The 25,566-nt window shown below is 46.3% G+C and overlaps 1 protein-coding gene across 1 annotated transcript; it reads right to left on the reverse strand.

Annotated features, from left to right (window-relative positions):
* Window positions 1–16,979: 16,979 nt before the first annotated feature.
* LOC134207395 (uncharacterized) lies at window positions 16,980–19,302 on the reverse strand. Its single transcript, XM_062683119.1, has 2 exons — window positions 19,268–19,302; window positions 16,980–18,996 (listed from the first exon to the last, which is right to left on the reverse strand). The coding sequence occupies exons 1-2, from the start codon at window positions 19,300–19,302 to the stop codon at window positions 16,980–16,982; spliced, it is 2,052 nt and encodes a 683-aa protein (XP_062539103.1).
* Window positions 19,303–25,566: the final 6,264 nt, after the last annotated feature.

Genomic DNA, 25,566 nt, shown 5'->3' on the forward strand with positions numbered 1-25,566 from the left:
ACTTGCTCGCCACTATCATCACAAGCTCTTGCACGGGGGACCACGACTAATGCTGGCGGTAATTCGAGAGCAATATTGGCCAGTGAATGGAAAACGATTGCTGCGAGGAATCTGCAGGAACTGCTACGAGTGCACGCGTGCGAATCCGGTACCGGTAAGACAACCTATGGGACAACTTCCTGCTTCTAGAATAACACCTAACAGAGCATTCCTACATACCGGGGTGGACTATTGTGGACCTGTGTATTTACGCCCTATCCATCGAAAGGCAGCTGCAACTAAGGCATACATTTGCGTCTTCGTATGTTTTACAACTAAGGCAACCCATCTCGAACTGTCAGGAGATCTATCAACGGCATCTTTCATGTTAGCACTTCGACGATTTATAGGCAGACGAGGAAAACCTGCCCACATCCACTCCGACAACGGTAAAAACTTTATCGGAGCAAGAAACGAACTTCACGAAATTTATAGTCGTCTTCATAATCAGTCGGATCAGAACCACATCCGCAACAATCTTGCAGTTGAAGGTATATCCTGGCATCTAATTCCACCTAAGGCACCAAATTTCGGCGGATTGTGGGAATCCGCGGTGAAAATAGCAAACCAACACCTACAACGACAACATCGCGACTCTCTGCTCAGCTTCGTCCTCGCCCTCGACTTCGCTCAGTCTACCGTCCTCGCCCAAGTAGAATCATGCATGAACTCAAGGCCACTGGGACCACTGTCAGAGGACACATCGGATCTATCTGCATTGACTCCAGGTCATTTTTTAATCGGCTCATCCATGTATGCTTTACCGGATCAGGATCTGCGGGAAATTCCAATGAATCGGCTCGATCGGTTCCAGCGGCTGCAAGAGAAAACACAACAATTCTGGTATCAATGGCGGAACGACTATCTGAAAGAGCTGCAATGTGATTCTAAACCCTTCCGGTGCCCCAACACATCACTCAAGACTGGAACGATGGTGATTCTACGCGATAATTCTCTACCCCCAACAAGATGGCCTCTAGCACGAGTTATTCAAGCAATTCCTGGTGATGATGGCGTTGTGCGAGTGGTTGTTCTTCGGACCAGCAGTGGAATCTTCAAGCGACCGGTATCACAAATCAGTCTTCTGCCTGCGGATGACCAGCAATCTTTCTCGGCGGAACATCAGCAATCCTATTCAGCAGACGAACAGCAATACAGCGGAGTTCTACACGAATAAAGCGCGCAACATGTTGAATGCGGAACATAATGTTTTGTAAAGTAATTAGTTTTAATTGTGTTGTTTTTCGTTTGACAGTTTTGACAAGTAAAAATGTAATAGTGGTAGTGTTGAATTGAAACGATGTTTCAAGGTGGCGGCTATGTTAGGTGAGCAGCCAAGACTCCAATCAAACACAGTTTGTATAATTGTTAGCACGGCCCTCCTTGGCCGTGCGGTAAGACTTATGGCTACAAAGCAAGGCCATGCTGAGGGTGGCTGGGTTCGATTCCCGGTACCGCTCTAGATAGTTTTCGGATTGGAAATTGTTTCGAATTCCCTGGACATAAAAGTATCATCGTGTTAGCCTCATGATATATACAAATGCAAAAATGCTTACTTGGCTTAGAAACCTTGCAGTTCATAACTGTGGAAGTGCTTAATGAACAATAAGATGCGAGGCGGTAATGTTCCAGTAAGGGATGTAATGCTAATGAAGAAGAAGAAGAAGGTTAATTTTAGACGAGTTCTGCGTTTTTTTATATTCCATACAACAAAGCCCAGACTCCACAAAAGCTACTCCACGAATAAAACCTTCCACCATTCTCTCCAAGTCGCCATAGGGTAAAAACGTTAATAGAATTCCCAACCCGAACCAGTTATCAAAATGTTTTAAAAATCGCGATTGAAATAAATAGATGGTTTAATGTCGAGACTTCAAATAAAGTGGTGATCTGTTTATTAATGTAGTCGTTTTCTTGTTCAATTAAACGAACTGAAAGTGATTCTCGGTGGATGTAACGGTCATTTTCAAATGGTGAATGGCAACGGTTTTGGCAACTTAATTGACCTAAACGGTTCTAGGATTGGACCCTATTGACGCTGGCCACTAGACGTAACAGCTTGTTCACGGCATTTACTGGATGAGACATAACCAATCCTCAGGAGACTAATAGGTCGACTAAACGTTGCAAGGAGGCCTTTGAATCTATGTAATATTTCAACTAACTCGTAATTTATGGCTTTTGTAAGCTAAATGGTGAATTACAACATTCGTATATAAGCATTATGTGAACAAATCTAATATTAGTCATATGATCTATCCTAATGTTGCCAAATTTTTCAAATGTTAAGTAATGTTTAGTAATTGACCCGAGGCTGCTGAAGCTTGGTCGTACTGGTGTTTTGACGAAGCAGTGCCATGACGCTGATACAATCAATCTGCCATCATCGTCATTATTCACCATGCGCGAGGAATAAAACGCTACAAGAGTATAAGTCTTGAATGCACCTCACATGGTCATTCATAAGAGTAAATTCAAAATATTTGCAAAGCAATTAATTGAGATTATAAATAATTGCTTCACAGATATTTTGTACCAAGCGATTATTTGATTACCTTTGGTGATTTTTCTTTAATCTTTATGAGGTATACGGATTTTTTATGGTAATTTGGAGCTTTAGTAAAAGATGTGTTTGCTGTTCAAGTTGAGGTAAAACTATATTCAATGTTCTATTGTATAGGGCTTATATACTATCTGTGGATGGTCAAGCTCTAGGGGCTATACAATTTCCATTCAACTATTGAATTTAATTTGAATACATCGTGCAGTAACCAGAAGGGTTATACAATTTAAATGTATTTTACAACTATCGGATCGTTTACCCTAATCATGCGAAGGTTGCCAAAACTCGCGCAGAAGTTGCTTCGTTCCGGTGAATATATTATGATCTGGTTTAGAATGCTGCTCTGTCTCTTGTCTTTCCATCCTTCTATGGATGGTCTCTATCCCTTTCAACCAAATGTTGACATAATTGTTGAGTCCATCCGTAACAATTGTCACTAAGGTTAATTGTCACTAAGCACCGGTGTTCTATCAAACAACTTCCTGTTTCCACAGAATAGATTATGAATCCAACCCGTAGTTTCGCCAATGGGGAAAACATGTGATGAATCCTATCTTTACTTTGTTGTTTGATCAACCATCCATATTATCCGGATACTAATAAGATGGTTATTGCTTGCCCAAAACCCACCGGCAAAAATAATATATGTATCAAATTCCACTTTGTCATTCAGGGAAAGGTATGGTTCCACGTATTGGAGCAGTCGACCTATCCATTCCTGCAGACACTGATTGAGTGGACATGGCTCGGTACGAAGAAATACCAAGATTGACAGCTCCGGGACATTGATTGCAGATATTGAATCTCCTCTTACCTGAGCCCCCCGCCTCTGAGCTGGCAGCCGGTCGGTCGGTTCCCGTAGAGAAAACGATTTATCATCCAGTCACAGGAAGAGCAATGCATGGTTCAGTCATCCATCGGTCGGCAGGACGCTGTTCCATTAACCACCTGCTGCTGTTGCTATGAAACCTGAATCTACTGCTGATGAAGCTGGATGCGGCCAAACGATCCTTTGTTCTTCCTACGATGGGTTTTCCACCTACAACTGCGAAGGATTTTAGGGAAAACGAACTAAGCTCGGAGTGATTCCGCTGCATGTGGCTCGACATTTCAGCCCCGTCCATCAGTTCACTATATTTCGACTTTCGGGGGCTGTCCCACCGTGCACCGTCTCGCGTCACGTTGTCGAGACACCATGCAACAGACAAGTACAAATATTATTTCTGTTCACCACAACCATCATCGTGTCGGAACGAGCGAGGAGTAGACTCCACGCAGCAGCCACTTGAGGCAGTTCATCATGGCTTGGTCGGTCGGTTGGATGGTTGGCGAAAAGCTTCACAAAGTATCTGGACGGATGAATGGAGGGGCATAACTACGGCGGCGGCACACGGAACGATGCTGCTGGCTGCTTGGCAGCATCGCCGCCGTCATCGGAGGCACAAAGTCATTAGTCACCAAGCGTACCGGCCAGGCGATGGAGCGGGAGGTCGGAAAAATGGTGAAACCAACCCATTGAAAATGGAAGAAAGTCCTATGTGGTGGGCTGCTTCACAACCTTCCACTACTAACCAACACATGGCTTTTAATGGGATGATGAAAGCGAATACGAGCCGGTTGGTACTCGACGCGACGCTTGACGGACGGCTTTGCGGCAGATGGATGGATGAACTGGTGGAGGCATCGACACTGATGGATGATGATTGTTCAACTGCTGTGGGAAGAAGCAAATGAGTGTACCCTTCTAGTTTTATGAAAAGCTTAACTACAATTTGTATTTGGAAAGGTGGCCAACTTTTTTGTGGGAAATTTGGGGGACAATATTGTAAATTTATATGTAAATATAGACACATAATAGATTGGAATTTTTTAATCTTTAATTCATTGTCATTTTTGGCGTTTTGTGGGACAAATCCTGTGCAGAACAAATAAAATAAGATAAATTTATTATGTATCATTAAAATTGTTCAGAATTTCTAACAATTTAGTGTAACGATGGTACAGTCTTCGGTATTAAGACATGTGATTTTGGTTGGTCGGTTGATGAATAGGGAGCATGAAAATCTTTGCAATTCCAATGTTATTGCTGATATGTTTCCACTTGATGCGTGAATGAAGGCCAGATAAGTAGTCCATAGACCACCATTTCCAAGTTGGCCGGAGAAGCTCTTGGTTTTCTTGATTCCGTGGAACGTCGGAGAGGTTGGATTACGAGAAGCAAGTTACGTCTTTTTCTTCTTCTTCAATGGCTCTACATTCCAACTGGAACTTGACTTGTTTTTCAAGTTAGTATTCTATTAGCATTTCCTCAGTTATTAATAGAAAGCTTTTCTATGCCTGCTATTACATGAGTTTGTATCTTGTATGACAAGTACGATGGATGTAGGATGTAGAGAAAGTTTCCAACCTAGAAACCAAATTGGCAATCCTACGCCCATCGTTTGAGACTGGCGTCGTAGGCCGCGAATTAACAGGCTCGATGATGGTCAACAGAGACAGAGAGACGTATTACACCTGATAGAAAACAGAGTTTCCAACGGTTAAACGAAAATGTTGTTCGAAAGATTTTACTGCCGCCTGCCATATCCACTCAAAGTTCGGACTGCAGGGCAATGTAAACTTGAAGGTCCTTGGTCAGTACAGCTGTTTACTATTTCTCCCTGGTGTTGTTGCAAACGGAGCTGCTGTGCAAATTCATTCAGTTCTATTGCAGCTCCTGTAAAGTATTGAATGTTATCACACTCTATGATTTTTTTTCTCGTCGAGCGATGAACCGATGTAACGATGAACGCTGTAACTGTGAACGCCACTGTAAAGAGGTCGTAGATGAGCTCCACGTAAACTGCTTTTATAACAAGACACACAAAGATGGCTACGAAGCTCTTGGAGGCAGTGGCCCTTGTGTTTTTACGGTACTAAAGATCCGCAGAGGTCTACTCCGGTGTTGAGAAAGGGTAGCGTCGGAGTGACCATCTCTGGAGGTACATGTCCCATTAGATGCTCGAGATTGTGAGAACAACAGCAAAAACAGCTGATGCAAGAGTGCACGTTGCTTCGTGCTAAGTCGCGAAGACAAAGTGATCAGAAATTCTCCTGCACTCCTGCACATAGACCGACGCAACCCGAACGAGATTCCGACACTATCTCGAAGTGGACTCCAACGCAATCCTGAAGGGAATTCCGACGCATTCCCAAAGAGGATTCCGACGCATTCCCGAAGAAGATTCCGATGCTATACCGAAGCGGATTCTGACGCAATCCCGAAGGGGACTCCGACGCAATCTCGGAGGGGATTCCGACGCGATTCCGTAGGGGACTCTGACGATATTCCGACGGGGATTTCGACAGAATCCCAAAGGGTATTCCCACAGACAGAATACCGAACGGGAATCCGACAGACAGAATCTCGAAGGGGATTCCGACAGACAGAATCTCGACAAGGATTCCGACAGACAGAATCCCGAAGGGGATTCCGACAGACTGAACCCCGAAGGGGATTCCGACAGACTGAACCCCGAAGGGGATTCCGACAGTCTGAACCGCGAAGGGGATTCCGACAGACTGAACCCGAAGGATTCCGACAGACTGAACCCCGAAGGGATTCCGACAGACTGAACCCCGGAGGATTCCGACAGACTGAACCCCGAAGGGGATTCCGACAGACTGAACCCCGAAGGGGATTCCGACAGACTGAACCCCGAAGGGGATTCCGACAGACTGAACCCCGAAGGGGATTCCGACAGACTGAACCCCGAAGGGGATTCCGACAGACTGAACCCCGAAGGGGATTCCGACAGACTGAACCCCGAAGGGGATTCCGACAGACTGAACCCCGAAGAGGATTCCGACAGACTGAACCCCGAAGGGGATTCCGACAGACTGAACCCCGAAGGGGATTCCGACAGACTGAACCCCGAAGGGGATTCCGACAGACTGAACCCCGAAGGATTCCGACAGACTGAACCCGAAGGATTCCGACAGACTGAACCCCGAGGGGATTCCGACAGACTGAACCCCGAAGGGGATTCCGACAGACTGAACCCCGAAGGGGATTCCGACAGACTGAACCCCGAAGGGGATTCCGACAGAATCCCGAAGGGGATTCCGACAGAATCCCGAAGGGGATTCCGACAGAATCCCGAAGGGGATTCCGACAGAATCCCGAAGGAGATTCCGACAGAATCGAAGGGATTCCAACAGAATCGAAGGGGATTCCGACAGAATCGAAGGGATTCCGACAGAATCCCGAAGGGGATTCTGACAGAATCGAAGGGGATTCCGACAGAATCGAAGGGATTCCGACAGAATCGAAGGAGTTCCGACAGAATCGAAGGGGATTCCGACAGAATCGAAGAGTTCCTGACAGAATCCCGAAGGGATTCCGACAGAATCGAAGGGGATTCCGACAGAATCGAAGAGGGATTCCGACAGAATCGAAGGGATTCCGACAGAATCGAAGGGGATTCCGACAGAATCGAAGGATTCCGACAGAATCCCGAAGGAGTTCCGACAGAATCCCGAAGGGGATTCCGACAGAATCCCGAAGGGATTCCGACAGAATCGAAGGGGATTCGACAGAATCCGAAGGGATTCCGACAGAATCCCGAAGGGGATTCCGACAGAATCCCGAAGGGGATTCCGACAGAATCGAAGGGATTCAGCAGAATCCGGAGGATTCCGACAGAATCGAAGGGGATTCCTGACAGAATCGAAGGATTCCGACAGAATCGAAGGGATTCCGACAGAATCCCGAAGGGGATTCCGACAGAATCCCGAAGGGGATTCCGACAGAATCCCAACAGGGGATTCGGACAGAATCCCGACAGAGGATTCCGACAGAATCCCGACAGAGGATTCCGACAGAATCCCGACAGGGGATTCCGACAGAATCCCGACAGGGGATTTCGACAGAATCCCGAAGGGGATTCCGACAGAATCCCGAAGGGGATTCCGACAGAATCCCGAAGGGGATTCCGACAGAATCGGAGGATTCCGACAGAATTGAAGGGGATTGCGACAGAATCCCGAAGGGATTCCGACAGAATCGAAGGGGATTCCGACAGAATCGAAGGGGATTCCAACAGAATCTCGAAGGAGTTCCGACAGAATCCCGAAGGGGATTCCGACAGAATCGAAGGGATTCCGACAGAATCCCGAAGGGGATTCCGACAGAATCGAAGGGGATTCCGACAGAATCCCGAAGGGATTCCGACAAAATGGAAGGATTCCGACAGAATCCCGAAGAGTTCCGACAGAATCGAAGGATTCTGACAGAATCCCGAAGGATTCCGACAGAATCGAAGGGGATTCCGACAGAATCCCGAAGGGATTCCGACAGAATCCCGGAGAGTTCGACAGAATCCCGAAGGGATTCCGACAGAATCGAAGGATTCCGACAGAATCCCGAAGGGATTCGACAGAATCGAAGGGATTCCGACAGAATCGAAGGGGATTCCGACAGAATCCCGAAGGGATTCCGACAGAATCCCGAAGGATTCGACAGAATCCCGAAGGGATTCCGACAGAATCGAAGGGATTCCGACAGAATCCCGAAGGGATTCCGACAGAATCGAAGGGATTCCGACAGAATCCCGAAGGGATTCCGACAGAATCGAAGGGATTCCGACAGAATTGAAGGGATTCCGACAGAATCGAAGGGATTCCGACAGAATCGAAGGATTCCGACAGAATCGAAGGGATTCCGACAGAATCTGAAGGATTCCGACAGAATCGAAGGGGATTCCGACAGAATCGAAGGATTCCGACAGAATCGAAGGATTCCGACAGAATCGAAGGGATTCCGACAGAATCGAAGGGGTTTCCGACAGAATCCGAAGGGATTCCGACAGAATCGAAGGGGATTCCGACAGAATCGAAGGGATTCCGACAGAATCCCGAAGGGGATTCCGACAGAATCGAAGGGATTCCGACAGAATCGAAGGGATTCCGACAGAATCCCGAAGGGAGTTCGACAGAATCGAAGGGATTCCGACAGAATCCCGAAGGGATTCCGACAGAATCGAAGGGATTCCGACAGAATCGAAGGGGATCTATCAGGTCTAATACGTCTCTCTGTTGACCCGCATCAAGCCTGTTAATTCGCGGCCTACGACGCCAGTCTCAACCGATGGGTCGCCAGTAGCCTTGCGCGGAAAGGCGTAGGCTTGCCAATCCGGTCTTCGGGTTGAACACTTTCTCTACATCCTACATCCTTCGTACTCGCCATACAAGATACAAACTCATGCAATAGCAGGCATAGAAAAGCTTTCTATTAATAACTGAGGAAAGGATTCCGACAGAATCCCGAAGGGATTCCGACAGAATCGAAGGGGATTCCGACAGAATCCCGAAGGGATTCCGACAGAATCCCGAAGGGATTCCGACAGAATCCGAAGGGATTCGACAGAATCCCGAAGGGATTCCGACAGAATCGAAGGGGATTCCGACAGAATCCTGAAGGGGTTCCGACAGAATCCCGGAGGGATTCCGACAGAATCGAAGGGATTCCGACAGAATCCCGAAGGGATTCGACAGAATCCCGAAGGGATTCCGACAGAATCGAAGGGGATTCCGACAGAATCGAAGGGATTCTGACAGAATCCCGAAGGATTCCGACAGAATCGGAGGATTCCGACAGAATCGAAGGGATTCCGACAGAATCCCGAAGGGATTCCGACAGAATCGAAGGGGATTCCGACAGAATCCCGAAGGGGATTCCGACAGAATCCCGAAGGATTCCGACAGAATCGAAGGGGATTCCGACAGAATCGAAGAGTTCCGACAGAATCCCGAAGGAGTTCGACAGAATCGAAGGGATTCCGACAGAATCCCGAAGGATTCCGACAGAATCCCGAAGGGAGTTCGACAGAATCGAAGGGATTCCGACAGAATCGAAGGGGATTCCGACAGAATCGAAGGGATTCCGACAGAATCCCGAAGGAGTTCCGACAGAATCGAAGGATTCCGACAGAATCGAAGGATTCCGACAGAATCGAAGGGGATTCCGACAGAATCGAAGGGATTCCGACAGAATCCCGAAGGGGATTCCGACAGAATCGAAGGGTTCTGACAGAATCCCGAAGGGATTCCGACAGAATCGAAGGGATTCCGACAGAATCGAAGGATTCCGACAGAATCGAAGGATTCCGACAGAATCGAAGGGGATTCCGACAGAATCGAAGGATTCCGACAGAATCCCGAAGGGATTCTGACAGAATCGAAGGGATTCCGACAGAATCGAAGGGGATTCCGACAGAATCGAAGGGGATTCCGATAGAATCGAAGGGATTCCGACAGAATCGAAGGGGGATTCTGACAGAATCCCGAAGGGGATTCCAACAGAATCTCGAATGGGGTTCCGACAGAATCCCGAATGGGGATTCCGACAGAATCCTGAATGGGGATTCCGACAGAATCGAAGGGATTCCGACAGAATCCCGAATGGGGATTCCGACAGAATTCGAAGGGGATTCCGACAGAATCCCGAATGGGGATTTCGACAGAATCGAATGGGGATTCCGACAGAATTCCGAATGGGGATTCCGACAGAATCCCGAATGGGGATTCCGACAGAATCCCGAATGGGGATTCCGACAGAATCCCGAATGGGGATTCCGACAGAATTCCGAATGGGGATTCTGACAGAATCCCGAATGGGGATTCCAACAGAATCCTGAATGGGGATTCCGACAGAATCCCGAAGGGGATTCCGACAGAATCCTGAAGGGGATTCCGACAGAATCCCGAAGGGGATTCCGACAGAATCCCGAAGGGGATTCCGACAGAATCCTGAAGGGGATTCCGACAGAATCCCGAATGAAGATTCCAACAGAATCTTCAATGGGGATTTCAACAGAATCCTGAATATGGATTCCAACAGATTCCTGAATATGGACTCCGACAGAATCCCGAATGAGGATTCCGACAGAATTCGAATGGGGATTCCGACAGAATCCCGAATGGAGATTCCGACAGAATCCCGAATGAGGATTCCGATAGAGTCCCGAAAGTGATTTCGACAGAATCCCGAATATGGATTCCGATAGAATCCCGAATGGGGATTCCGACAGAATCTCGAAGGGGTTTCCGACAGAATACCGAATGGGGATTCCGACAGAATCCCGAATGGGGATTCCGACAGAATCCCGAATGGGGATTCCGACATAATTCCGAATGGGGATTCCAACAGAATCCCGAATGGGGATTCCGACAGAATCCCGAATGGGGATTCCGACAGAATCCCGAATGGGGATTCCGACAGAATCCCGAATGGGGATTCCGACAGAATCCCGAATGGGGATTCCGACAGAATCCCGAAGGGGATTCCGACAGAATCCCGAAGGGGATTCCGACAGAATCCCGAATGGGGATTCCGACAGAATCCCGAATGGGGATTCCGACAGAATCCCGAATGGGGATTCCGACAGAATCCCGAATGGGGATTCCGACAGAATCCCGAATGGGGATTCCGACAGAATCCCGAATGGGGATTCCGACAGAATCCCGAATGGGGATTCCGACAGAATCCGAATGGGGATTCCGACAGAATCCCGAATGGAGATTCCGACAGAATCCCGAATGGGGATTCCGACAGAATCTCGAATGGGGATTCCGACAGAATCCCGAATGGGGATTCCGACAGAATCCCGAATGGGGATTCCGACAGAATCCCGAATGGGGATTCCGACAGAATCCCGAATGGGGATTCCGACAGAATCCCGAATGGGGATTCCGACAGAATCCCGAATGGGGATTCCGACAGAATCCCGAATGGGGATTCCGACAGAATCCCGAAGGGGATTCCGACAGAATCCCGAAGGGGATTCCGACAGAATGGCACTTAGATATAGTGTGAAGTTTCGGAAAAAAGTACAAGCAGCGGGTGTGCCTTACATTCCGAGTAATGGAGAGACAATCGATGGTCTCCAGTTAGCCTTGCATGCAAAGGCGTAGGATTGCCAGAGAGAAAGTGGAAATTTGTTTCTTGTCCAGTCGTGTTTCTCCAGTAAGCAGAGCGATCGGCCGGTCGTCGAAATTTGATTTTGCTTTGTGCGGGTGAGTAAGTTAATCAAAAAGTGAAAATTTAGTTCGCATCCAGTTGTGTAGTGCGGTCGATAAATATAATAATTGGTGTTCGTTTGAATGTGTTTGTTTAAAATCAATCAAACTACACGTATACATGGCAGACCGTTTACCAAAATGAACCCTACCACACTCCCTATCCCATATATCCAACATCTCAGTGGTTTCTCGTAGAAGTGCAGAATCACGTCAATAATTTCCTACCAATTCCTCAATTCACCTGCATGTGGATACGGCCGGTGTGTTATTGCTTATTTTTGGGTCATTAGTTCTTGCACATTGAAGATGATGTTAGTCCCAAACTTCATCTGTTAGTTCTCTGTGTAATTACAGCTGACCTGGCAATTACGGAGTAGCAACCGTGGGCGGTCAATCATGCTCATGCTCATGCAAAGGCGTAGGATTACCAATCCGGAGATGGCGAGTTCGAATCTCAGTCCGTTCCAAGATTTTTCGTGTGGGAAACATGCTTGACTCCCTGGGCAGTCCGTGTATACATTGTACTTGCCACACAAGATACTCATGCAATGGCAGGCATAGAAAAGCTTTCAATTAATAACTGTGGAAATGCTAGTAAAAATGCTAAATTGAAAAACAGGTCAAGTTCCAGTTAGAATGTAGAGCCATAGAAGAAGGAGAAACAATCGAAACCGACCAAAGCTTACAAACAATTGAAATCATGGAAGAAATGCATACAAACCCTATTGATGAGATTCGCGACACATAAGTACGTTTAGCATAATGGACGGCATAAATCTGTCTCCTATATGTCATGGGTTGTTCTTTGGGGCATTTTTGCCTAACATCCGCTATGCCTAACGTCCCTTATGCCTAACGGAGTAGACCCTAGTAGAGAAGTCAGACGAAGATGAAGCTCTCACTTTGAAAATATGCTAAATTAATAAAGTTGTCGTCAATTAATCTTAGGGAAGATCCATAAAGTACGTCACGCTAAATTTTATTTAAAAGAATGTCTTTATAAACTTGTCATAAGACGAATTATTGCAATATCATTTAATGACAAGCCTTCCAGAATCCACAACAAATTTCACTTGCGTTTTCAAGGGCACCGTACTCAAAACGGATGCAACGCACATCTCAAGACCTATCTGGTAAAAGGGCGAATGTCACAAAACAGGATTCTCTTCGTCGACTTCCCCTTTTTTAAATAAAAGTGACAAGCAGAGGATTTCTTCAAGGTTTATTACTTCAGAATACAATTTATCATTGTTTTCTACCATTCTGAGATGATAAACCGCAAAAAAATTCGCTGTTTGTTATTTTTATTTAAAAGAGGGGAAGTCGATGAATAGAATCTACTCTTGCGACTTTCGCCCTTATTCTAGATAGAGTTTTTTTTCATAATTTTTCAACATTCAATTTTATACATAAATATTTCAAGTGTTTCTTTTATTTCTGCACCCGTTCCACAAATTGTCAATCAAATAAATCGCTTGCACGAATCTGTAGACACGCATGTGGCTAAATCATCCATCCAGTAAATCCCGACGCTATCTCATGGAACGTCTCATAGCTCATTTTCGCATTTCATCCTGCTCAATTGTCCAAAAATACAATGCTTACAAGCCGAGAACGGAAGGCGGCCCTTTGTTGGGGTTATGTGGTTCGGTGCAATTTATTTGGGCACGTTATCCAGCCCCCATGTGATCTTCGTTGCGAAACTTTCCCAAGCCTCTGCTTTGCAGCCCACCACGCACGGTGGTGGGGTAGACGGTCACCAACCGGCAGCTTCGTACACGGAAACATTATACCTGCACTGTTGTAGCCAGCCGAGTCAGATGTGTAGCAATGTAGCATCCAGTAGGTAACAGATGAGCTATACTTTCACAATAATTATGATTATGAATGGTTTTTATTACGGTCCTGTGTGAACGTATCTATGGGGAAAAACCCCGCCGTAAACTCTGCTGGGTAAGTGATTATGAGAACTAGGTGAGCGGTTGGAAGGTGAGTTTAAATTTATGGACCATTATCACCAGGCTAAGGCTAGCCGAGCCGCCATGCATGTGATTGTGGAAATTTTATACAATACAACACAAAAAGTAGTTTTTTATACTTCATAACAGGGTAAATTATAAGGAAAATAGAGTTTAGATCAAAACATTTACGTTCATAATAAACAAAACTTTCAATTAACAAGATTCTTGTATTGTAAACTATCTAATTTACATAGTTCAGCTTTACTTCCTTCTTTTCTTTTTTTTTCAAATTGAATACTATTAATGTATATACAACAACACTGACACGGATTCGAAAACCAATTGAGCAATAATCTTTTCAACTTTTACAGTTTTCTACATTTATCTACCATCCATTGTCAGCATGCTCAAGCATAAAATACGATCCAGGGGTGTAAATTCGAAACAACAAGTAACCATCATCATGACAGAAGATAATCCCCATCGTCATCCAATAGAGCCACTCTTATCGTTCCAAGCGTCTGCCACTATCTTCGTTATTCCAATGCAGCAAAAAAAAGTCGTGCCACGATTGTCGTGACAATGCATCAAAGAGGGGAAAAAATGTGACAAAGCATCACAAGATGACACCGCGTGCACCACATCCACTACCGACCGCCGCGCGACCGACCCATTAGGTATAGTGTGTCAGAACGGACAGACCGTCAGAATGTGGTGCAATATTTAATTCCGACATCAACAGTTCCACAGTCAGTCAGCAAGAACCATGACTATTCCGACCGGTCCTGTGATGGTCCAGTTGGTGGAAATAGTTTTTCTCATGTCTTCGTTCGTCCCTTTGCCGCTTCTGTACCTCCCGTTTGGGGTGGTGGTGCAATTTGTTCATTTGATTCAATGTTCAATAGTGGTGAATGATATGTGGGTCTAATGATTATCGCAACGCAGTAGGTACGGGGTTGCGAGCTGATTTCTGTTCCATTGGGCACAATCAGAAAAGGGATTCAATATATACATACATTTATTTATTATCAGACTAAGGCCGGAGTGGCCTATGCTGCACATAAAAGTTTTTTTCAATTCAGCTCGGTCCGTGGCTGCACTTCGCCAACCACGCAGTCTGCGGAGGGTTCGCAAATCGTCCTCAACCTAATCGATCCACCTTGCCCGCCGTGCACCTCGCCTTCTTGTTCCCGTCAGATCGTTGTCGAGAACGATTTTCACCAGATTACTGTCCGACATTCTGGCTACGTGCCCGGCCCACCGCAGTCTTCCGATTTTCGCGATGTGAACGATGGATGGTTCTCCCAACAGCTGATGCAACTCGTGGTTCATTCGCCTCCTCCACGTACCGTCGGCCATCTGCACTCTACCATAGATGGTACGCAACACTTTCCCTTCAAAAAATCCCATTGCGCGTTGATCCTCCACGAGCATCGTCCAGGTCTCGTGTCCGTGTCCGACGATTTCTTTGCGAAGTTGAGTATTCACCGCGACGAGTTTTCACGATCTTCGTTTACGGACGACGCGTTGCGCATTCTTCTCCCGCCGGTCCACAGAGTTTTCATTGAGGTCTCGCGCGATAAACCTTCAACAAAAGTGCGCCAATATCCGCGTTTCTTCACTTTGACCAGTTTCTTGAACTGGATCTCGAGCGCGATGTACCGTTTGTGAAGTACGATCGAACCGTGCTTCCGGAATTCTTTAAACGCGGCGGATTTCTTGCGATAAAGTTGTGTACACTCGACATCCCACCACAGGCTGTGTGGTTTCCTATGAACCGAAGCTCCTGGCACTGGCCGCCGTTGTGTCTGGAAAGCGCTGTCAAGGATCAACTGGGATAAAAACTCGTACTCTTCTCGCGGGGGAAGTGCTTCTATCGACATTACGCCATTGTTGGATGGAGCAACAACTGAAAGTTTTCGGACGTCTTACAGCACGACTCGTGTTTGCATGTTGCATGAGTCAGCTTTTTAGCTGCAAATTTATTAAATTATTATTCAGAATTCAATGTATAATTTCATCACTTTAACTTACATTTCTAGTCCAATTTTAGTATGTCCAGTGTTCAAGCTTGAGAAATTGGGAATTGAGATGAGACTCCTTAAATGGATTAAATCGTATTTAACTGACCGCCAACAAATAGTACGATTTGAAGGGAAACAGTCGCTTCCAGTCAATGTAACATCTGGAGTTCCCCAAGGCTCGCATATAGGACCTCTTCTATTCATATTGTTTGTAAACGATATATCACTCATTCTTAAGCATCTTAAAATCCTTATTTATGCGGACGATATGAAACTATTTATGGAAATCAAAAATACTGTTGACAATGACATCTACTTGAACGAAATACGCATATTTGATAACTGGTGTAACAAAAGCTTACTACAACTTATTGTCAAGAAATGTAATTTGATCACTTTCAGTAGAAAACGGAGCACACCATCGATAACTGTAACTCTAGGAAATCAACCATTAAACAAATGTGAAAGGGTTAGAGATTTGGATGTAATCTTAGATGCTAAGCAAACCTTTACTGACCACTACAACACCATTATCCATAGAGCAACAAATATGCTCAGTTTTATTAAAAGATTTAGTTATAACTTTCAAGATCCTTATACAAACTTAAAACTTTGTACGTTGCGTATGTCAGATCAATTATAGAATATTGTAGTATTGTATGGTCTCCGTATATGAAATCACATGATGATCGAATAGAATCAATTCAAAAGCAATTCCTTTTATATGCCTTATGCAAATTATAATGGGCAACTTTCCCACTTCCGTCGTACGAGGCGCGATGTATGCTTATAGATATCCAATGATTGAAGAAACGTCGCGAGTTTGCCATGATCTCGTTTGTGAATGTTATTGTTTCGCACCGCATTGACTCCACTAAACTATTGTCTTGTTTAAATTTTTACACTCCTACTCGGCAATTGAGAAATCGAAACTTGTTTGCCACCTGTCATCATCGAACAAATTATGCAAAATTTAGTCCAATGAATCAAATGATGTCTGTTTACAATCAGTATTGTGAAGCAATTGATTTAGCCATGCCTCGTATGAGCCTAAGAAAATATTTTAGGAACATTAGTTACAATAGAACAAAGTTATAAGTTTTTTAATGTAGTCTACATTATGTTTGACGAAATAAATAAATAAGTGTTAACCGTCCAACTTAGGATCAACAATTAGCTTTAGACTTTAATTAACTAGATTTAAGAAAAATATTGTTCTAGCTTTAAGACTCAATTTGATCCAACTGCCTGTATTGATATGTGTACGTATATAGGTAGATAGAAAATACAATCAATTGATAGCGCATGACATTCGTTCGTTACGTTTATCGTCTACTGTGGTCTCCTATTTCTGGCCGATCGAGTAACCCTGTCGCACCGGGGTGCTGGTTTCTCGTCGTTCGTAACAACCCCCCGCCCGTATTGCTCGAAGTCTGCTTCAGCGGTACCACCGATCTTCAGAACAGCCAGCTTGGCGACTGAACGAACGACCACTCCTGCACTGGCTGTCTCCACTTCAGCATTCCGGACGCGCCCGTCACGTCCTGGAAATACACGTAGCACACGCCCTCTCAGCCATCCGTTACGAACTCGATCTTCGACTACTACCACTAAGTCTCCAACTTCAACGGGCTTGTAATCCTTGAACCACTTCGTACGCTTGGTGATCGTAGGGAGGTACTCCTTGACCCAGCGACCCCAGAACGTGTCCAGCAGTCGTTTACACAGGTCCCAGTTGCAGCGCGCCCCTGCACGTTCAACGATTGGTTCTCCAGCAGGGTGCTTTACTCCGCTAGTACTCAGCATTAGAAAGCAATTAGGGGTAAGTGCTTTTTGTTCTTCGGAATCGATTGGCAAATAAGTTAGTGGCCTCGAGTTCACTATCGACTCAGCCTCGATCAGAAATGTACGAAGAGTTTCATCGTCCGGCTTGCCTCCGGTGGAAATTGATGCCAGCGCGCTTGTGACCGACCGAACCATGCGTTCCCAAGACCCCCCCATGTGCGGCGTCGATGGAGGATTAAAACGCCACTGCGTGTCCGTATTGGTGAACGTGCTGGCGAGGTTGTCATTGATTTTCTTCAGCTCTTCCTTCAGATCACGGCTTGCTCCCACGAAGTTTGTTCCCCGATCGCTGAAGATCTCCCTTGGAGCCCCCCTCCGTGCGATGAATCGCCTAACCGCCATCTTGCAGGACTCCGTCGTCAGACTATGAACCACCTCCAGATGCACCGCTCGAATGGTCAGGCAGGTGAATAGTGAAACCCATCGCTTCACCCCGCTGCGTCCCTGCTTGATCAACATCGGCCCGAAGTAGTCCACGCCAACGTAGGTGAACGGTCGAACGTGGGACACCGTTCTAGCCTGCGGCAATGGAGCCATTCTCGGGACACTGGGAATTGCTTTGTAGATTTTACACCACTGACACTGCTTTCCAGCTTGCTTGAGCGTAACTCTTAACTCTGAAATGTGATACTTTTCATTCACCGCAGTTTCGCCGTTGCAATGTTTGAATTGGCGATGATACCAGTCAACGATGAGCTTAGTTCCACCGTGTCCTTTCGGCAGGATCACGGGAAACTTGAAGTCGAACGAAACCTGCTGTGCGCTTGAAATTCGACCATCCATCCGTATGACTTCCTGTTCGTCCAAAAAAGGGGAAAGTTTGTACATCCTGCTAGCCTTCTCGATTTTCAACTGTTCTCCAGCGGGCAGCTTTCGATTTTTCTTGAGGATAGTGAGCTCATCTCCGTAGGATTCTGCTTGGATCTGCTTGAAAATAGTGGACTCAGCTTTGAGCATTTCGTCCCGGTTCAGCCACTCCGTTATATCTGGTGCTTGCTTCTCAATTCTACAGCGGAGGTTGTTGATGAATCGGTGAACGTAGGCCACCGCACGAACGAGACGTTCCCATTTTGAGAATCTTCCAAACTGCACCAGTTTATCTCCGAGGACGCCTTGGTGCAGGTGAAGCGGGCGAAGCTCCTCTTCTGTCTCAGGTATTTTCGGTGATTGCTTGGGCCACTTTTCGGGATTTTGGTACAGGAACTCTGGAGCTTGGAACCACCGACTGTCGGAGGCGATATTCGGTCCTTTGCCCCATTTGGTGGCTTCGTCGGCAACGTTTGAACGGGATGGTACCCAGCGCCACTCATCAACCTGTGTAAGATCGTGGATTTCCGTCAGCCTGAAGGCAACGAACTGGCGATACTTGCGAGGGTCCGACCGCAACCAAGAAAGGAACGTACAAGAATCACTCCAAAATACTTTGCGATTGATGAGAAGTGTGTGGTTCTCCACCACGGATTTCGACAGCCTGGCTCCAAGAACGGCTGCTGATAATTCTAGCCTGGGAATGGACAGGAGCTTTAAAGGCGCTACCTTCGTTTTCGCCGACACCAGAGAGCAACGAACTTTTGTTCCTTCCACGATTCTAAAATACGCTACCGCCGCGAAGGCTTCTTCGTCCAGCCAATTCCCGAACGCCAGATATGCTGCACGAGTACTTTCCCGTGAACAACAAAAACGGCAACCAGCCCAATGGGATCGAAGATACTCATTACGACGCGCAGAACTTCTCTCTTCGTTGGAACAGCACCATCATGTAGGAGCTTCTGTACCTCGTCCTTGAATACGCCTTGGAAGACGAACACATCTAGGTCTGGCCTCCACGTCATACCAAGAATACGTTCATAGGCAGCCGACTTGTCGATTAACTTTTCTTCGGAGATTCCGTTTGTTGCTCCCCGATTCGTGTTAAGACTTCGAACGAATTGGACAGCCAGTTTCTAATGGTGAACCCCGCCTTGGAGTGTATCAGCTTGACTTGCTCTGCCAGCTCAATGGCTTCTTCTTCTGTATGTACGCTGCACAGGAAATCGTCCACGTAATGATACTTCTTAATTGCTTCCGCCGCTCGTGGAAACTGTTCGGAGAACTCATCGGCATTCCGATTTTTAATAAATTGGGCTGCAGAAGGCGAGCATGTGGAGCCAAAAGTAGCAACGTTCATCACGAACACGTCGAACGGTTGAGATGGATTGTCGCGCCATAAAACAATTGAGCGGAACGGTCTTCTGGTCGGATAAGGATCTGATGGAACATTTCGCATATATCGGCGCTGATTGCTACCTCAAATTGACGAAACGAGCTTAAGACTGCGGGAAGAGATGCGAGAAGATCCGGGCCAGCAAGAAGAACAGAGTTGAATGATTGGCCTTGGACCTTAGCCGCTGCATCCCACACCAACCGCACCTTGTTTGGCTTTCTCGGGTTCGTTACGACGTTCAATGGCAGGAACCACGTCCGTTTGGGATCAAAGCTGGCCAACTCCACTGAATTTGCCTTATGAGCATACCCTTTAGCCTGGTACTCGATGATCTGGGTTCTCACGATGTCCTGCAGCTCCGGTTTCTTTGCTAAACGTCGTTCAAGGAAGCGAAATCGATTTTTGCTGTTTGGAAAATTAACACAGTCATATTTCCACAGCAAGCCTGTCTGGAACCTTCCAGATGGTGTTCGCACAGTAGTGGCTTCCAAAATTCGCTTGGCACGTTTGTCATCCTCACTTTCAATAGCAGAGGCTGTAGCACCAACACTTCCATCGAGAAAAACTCCTTTACTAGTTCATGCAGCTTTTGATCGGGAGAACGTGCGGAAATATGAAACAGCTGATGTGTCGACGGTACGTTTGCAGCAGACGTTGTTCCGTACACCACCCATCCCAGCCTGGTCTTAGCAGCGATTGGGTTTCCCTTGGCTCCTTCCCTGCTTTTTTGTGTCGCCATGACGAACGAATTGTCCAAACCGATTACAATTGTGGGAACAGCGTTAACGTAACTACGGATTGGAAGACCTCGAAGGTACGAGAACTCTTTGCAAAGTTCACTGAAATTCAGCGATTGTACTGGAAGATTAAGATTTTTTCAGTTCAAGCCGCAAAGAATTTGGTTCTTCCGAAATCTGCAACTTGATAAACTGGAATTCACTCTCCACACGTTCGATACCACTTGCACACTGCAAACAGAGCGGGTTTACGTCACCGATCACTCCAAATTTCTCAGCAATCTTCGATTCCAACAACGTCCTGGAAGAACCGTCATCGAGAAAGGCAAACGTTCGAATTGTTTTGCCGTTTCCATGTAGAGATACCGGCACAATGCGGAACAAAACCGCCTGCTTGAGCTGACGATGAACAGTGACTGTGCTCGTGGTTTTCATAGGATCGATCGGTTTAGCTGACTGTGGATTCCCAGGATGAAGAAGTTTGTGATGACGTTCTTCGCATCCGTTTTGTCCGCAATTGTTCGCTTTACATGGGAACTTCCCGTGGGAACCTAGGCAACGACGACACAAATATTTCTCCTGAACAATTTTCCAACGATCACCGAGACTCAGCTTGTGAAAGGCATGACAATCCTTGATCTTGTGGCCCATTTTCTGGCATGCGACACACGGCTTCTGTTGCCTCGCCTGACGATCACTATTGGGCGCAGTGTACACTCTTTCCTCCTCTGCAGCGTGTGTGTTCACGTACATCTTCTCCTTCGTCTTCTGTTTCTCCTGCTTGCTTCGATGTCCTTCTACCTCATTCGAAAAAGTCACATCGCTTGCGGCTGTCACGATCTGTTCCATATAAGACCCGAATGTGGTCAGGTCGACGATGAGGTGCTGACGCTTGAAAAGTGACCAGTTAAGCTTGAGTGTAGCTGGAAGCTTGCTTACCAGCTCCTGAAGCAGTAAGGGGTTCGAAAGATGATCTTGAAGACCTGCAGCTTCGAGATGGCTACAAAGGTTTTTGCATGCCAGACCATGTCACCGTTCGCGAATGGTTTCGAGGTGATTTTAAACACGGTGGCTTAAGCGCCACTCTCGAAGAGAGACCACCGGTCATGTTCCCTATTTGCCCGACTTTTACAGACCCTTTACCTCTGGGGACTCTCGAACGGTCGCTGGCTCCAAAATTACTTACGCTTAATATTCTTTCCCCACTTCCCACCTATCTGAACTCGCTCAACCCACTGAAAAGAACGGAAAGCAACTTTCGAAGACAACTTTAAACTGTAGCCACGGCAAACGCAATGGGAGTAAATTTTCCCAGCCCCGTGAAACGCAATACAACTAAAACTCAAGCTAACTTCTTCAAATTACTTGGCGGGAAGATGGCGACGATGTCCTCCTACCAGGCTGTGGCGATGGCGGCCGATTGGCGTTACCACAGGGCTGCAGTTTGGTGCGCAGCGATTGAGATCGAGCTCGAACGGTATGGTCGAAACTAAAGATGCCGAGGAAGTGGCGGCTGGACGGAAGGCTTCCGATTTCGGAATCGAGAGTGGTCCGGAATAACCGTTCCCTCAAGCTAGTAGCTTCCTTTCCCTAACGACCCGGCTTCGCGTACCTTTCCGGTTCACCGAGCGAGGACTAAAAGGAAGACTACTAACCGTCGGTTCGGGTTCGGTCCAGCGTACGATTATTGACGACGTACGGGGACCGCACTCTCGGGAATGATCCACGGGAATTGGCTTGGGGATCTTACCTTCGACGGTTGATTGGCGACCGCCGAGTCTTCGCTTTTAGACGAGCGACTTCACTCCTCCTCCGTTTAACTACCTTTGCAGGCGGGCCTTAACGCACGCTCGAGCTCTCGATGTCCGTTGGACGAAATGGCGGGCCCTGTAGACGCCACACGTATTCCCGTACCCGACTCCGGTCGAATACACAAATTCCAGCCCGTACCAAAAAGCGCAATGCGCTGGAAAGTCCAACGCGAATTCGTTTCATTAAAAAAAACTTTACATTAAACATTAAAATTCGTTTTACCTTTTTGTACGTTTCACTTAACTAACTCGGTGTTCGCGGAATTCAAAAAACACGTCCTAATGACGTCTGCTACGTTAACTGTTAATTTTAGAAATTTGATTAAAATAGACACAGAACAATTCACTCCAATCACACTTTACCTTTTAGTCAAACTAGCCAAAATCAACTTTAAATAATGAAAAACTTTGTAATCTACTCGCAAACACTTCTGATCACCAGCCGTTCACTTAGCGAAATGATCGAGTTCTTGTCTGAATTTTATAAAGAAACTTATCCTTTTGAAAAGTCGTCAATTATTTTAAATTTGCGCCAAATAAATTTGAAATGGCGACAAAGAGTGCGCGCCTTCGGTGAGTCGATAAAAAACGAGCACATGAGAACACTACAACAGTACATGGTCAATTTCTATTTGGATAATAATTTAGTCAAGACACAAACCTCGTAATCGACATACAAATAAAAATTCAAATTTCTTTTCGTCCGGTTTGCAACTATTTACGTAATGTAATGTTTCACTATTTGATTAATTCCAAATAACTTTAATTTATGATTTTACTTAAAAAGAGAAAAACGTCATAAATTCTTATTTTGACTTAATCACAAATTGATTGCAAAAACGTAAAACGTTACAACCAAAACTGATCAGACTTTCCAAATTTTCCGGTTTTGGAGTTTGTGTAGATCGTACCTTGGCGAGTAATGATCCGATTATTTGCTCCGAACGTCCATACAGCGTTTTCAGGGTGGAAATGATTAACGGAACAGATGATGGATGCATCAGATGGCTTCGAACCGCCTCCAAGGCATTTCCCCTCAGGCAACGCTGCAACCGCATCAGATTTTCTCCTTCTGAATAGCCACACATGTCGGTAGAATTTTGATAGCAGCTCAGGAACAACGGCCACTCAACTGGGTCTCCGGAGAAAGCAGGTAGCTCTCTGGGCACGACTTGTCTGGCAGCGAGTTGCTGTGAGCTGGGACCACCGAATAGCTGCCGCGGGATAATGTCATGGACAGCAGATGGGCCAGTAGCGATCGGGGCAGACGTGGGAACCAACGGTGACACGATCGGATAAATTCGGGAGGAAACAGTATGCACGGAGGGGGGAGTTGAATGAGCTTGGGGTGTACTCATATGCGCCGGAACGAATGGCAGAAGCGGGGGGAGTAAACATGGTTCGATCACCGGAGGGGGTGTTTTATTTATTTTGTCAGCAGCTCTGATTGACGGCAATGGTTCAAGCAGGTTCATCATATTGGATTGGGAAGCAATCGTCGGAATAAACTTGGAGCACGTTTGACTTACCGAACTGGAAACCTTGTCGTTACCAATGCTGACCGGCAACTCGTAGGCCGCGTTGCGCGCTGGCATGGGAACTTTCGCCGAAATCCCGGCACTTGATGGAACTGATTGCAAAGGATGCCGAATTCCGCTCGGTTGTCGTTTCACTTCCTCAATTTGACGGGTTATCGTCGCCGCCAACTGCTCCTGCAGGCTGTCACATTGCATTTGAAGATCACGTAACTGCTTCATCAAAGTCTCCGGTGTGCGCGTCGGCGAAATAGAAAAATTCACCGTCGTCGGGAACGCATGATGATCCGTCGAATAAGTTATGCATCCACCTGTCGCTCCAGCACAGTCGTTCGTAGTATCCGCACTTGTGCACGCATTATGATTATGTAGATGTGCTAATCGACGACGTGTCGGCTCGAAAGTGACGATGCTGCTTGGCTCTTCGATCGGCGCGGCTTGGCTAACCAGGTTGGTATTGGAAGGAATGAAAAGCACATCGAGCGCAACCGATTCGTTCGCAGTGGCTGCACTGGTTGTCACTGGAATCACTGGAACGCCCATGGGTTTAGTGCCGGTCCGGGACTCAGTACTCACGGGAATGATTTTTGGTCCGGTGGTGCTTGTAGTCGGGACTAGCTGGCTCTGTACCCAGTCGTGGGTTCTCTGTGAACTGCCGTGTGAACGATGTGTCTTGCTGCTACTGCTGCTGCCTTCTCCATCCTCGTCAAGCTGGGCTTGCAAAATCGCGTACTTTCTACCGATGAACTCTTTCTCCAGACGTTTTTCCTCTTCGAGCCGCTGGAGGTCCAAAGAGGCGCGCAATGCTCGAGAACTTGTTTTCGACGATCGACTTCGTCTTGAACGGGTAACAGTTGCTGCAGTAGGCAAAGTCGCTACATCGATAGTACTGCCTCCCGGGTGTGCGGCTATGTTGTGGTTAGGTTCAATTGCCTGCTGGGAATACGCATCACTTGACAACTGCAGCTCCGTCGGTGCCCCGGAGGCTGGAATATTTCCAGAGCGTGACATCTCGTTAGATTTCACGGTTAGAAATCTAAAAAGTTTGTTGGATGGAGCAACAACTGAAAGTTTTCGGACGTCTTACAGCACGACTCGTGTTTGCATGTTGCATGAGTCAGCTTTTTAGCTGCAAATTTATTAAATTATTATTTAGAATTCAAGGTTTAATTTCATCATTTTAACTTACATTTCTAGTCCAATTTTAGTGTGTCCAGTGTTAACCGTCCAACTTAGGATCAACAATTAGCTTTAGACTTTAATTAACTAGATTTAAGAAAAATATTGTTCTAGCTTTAAGACTCAATTTGATCCAACTGCCTGTATTGATATGTGTACGTATATAGGTAGATAAAAAATACAATCAATTGATAGCGCATGACATTCGTTCGTTACGTTTATCGTCTACTGTGGTCTCCTATTTCTGGCCGATCGAGTAACCCTGTCGCACCGGGGTGCTGGTTTCTCGTCGTTCGTTACAGCCATAAATGATGGCCTCCGCATATTTTCCCCAATCGATGTGCTTCGTGAGGTCATATGAGAGGTCAATAGAAACAGATTGATTACGTCCATTGGAAATCGAGACTTCGATTGGCAAATGATCACTACCATGGGGATCTTGGACCCCCTTTCTAGTACAGTCCAACGATAATGATCTCGAACAAATGGAAAGATCTAAACGGCTATCTATTGTTGGAGGAGCCACTCGTGTAACTTCTCCTGTATTCAAAATTGACATATTGAAGTCATCACAGAGGTCGTATATCATTGTTGAACGGTTGTCGTCGT

The sequence above is a fragment of the Armigeres subalbatus genome, chromosome 1, assembly GCF_024139115.2.
Source record: "Armigeres subalbatus isolate Guangzhou_Male chromosome 1, GZ_Asu_2, whole genome shotgun sequence".
Taxonomy (NCBI): Eukaryota; Metazoa; Arthropoda; class Insecta; order Diptera; family Culicidae; genus Armigeres; species Armigeres subalbatus.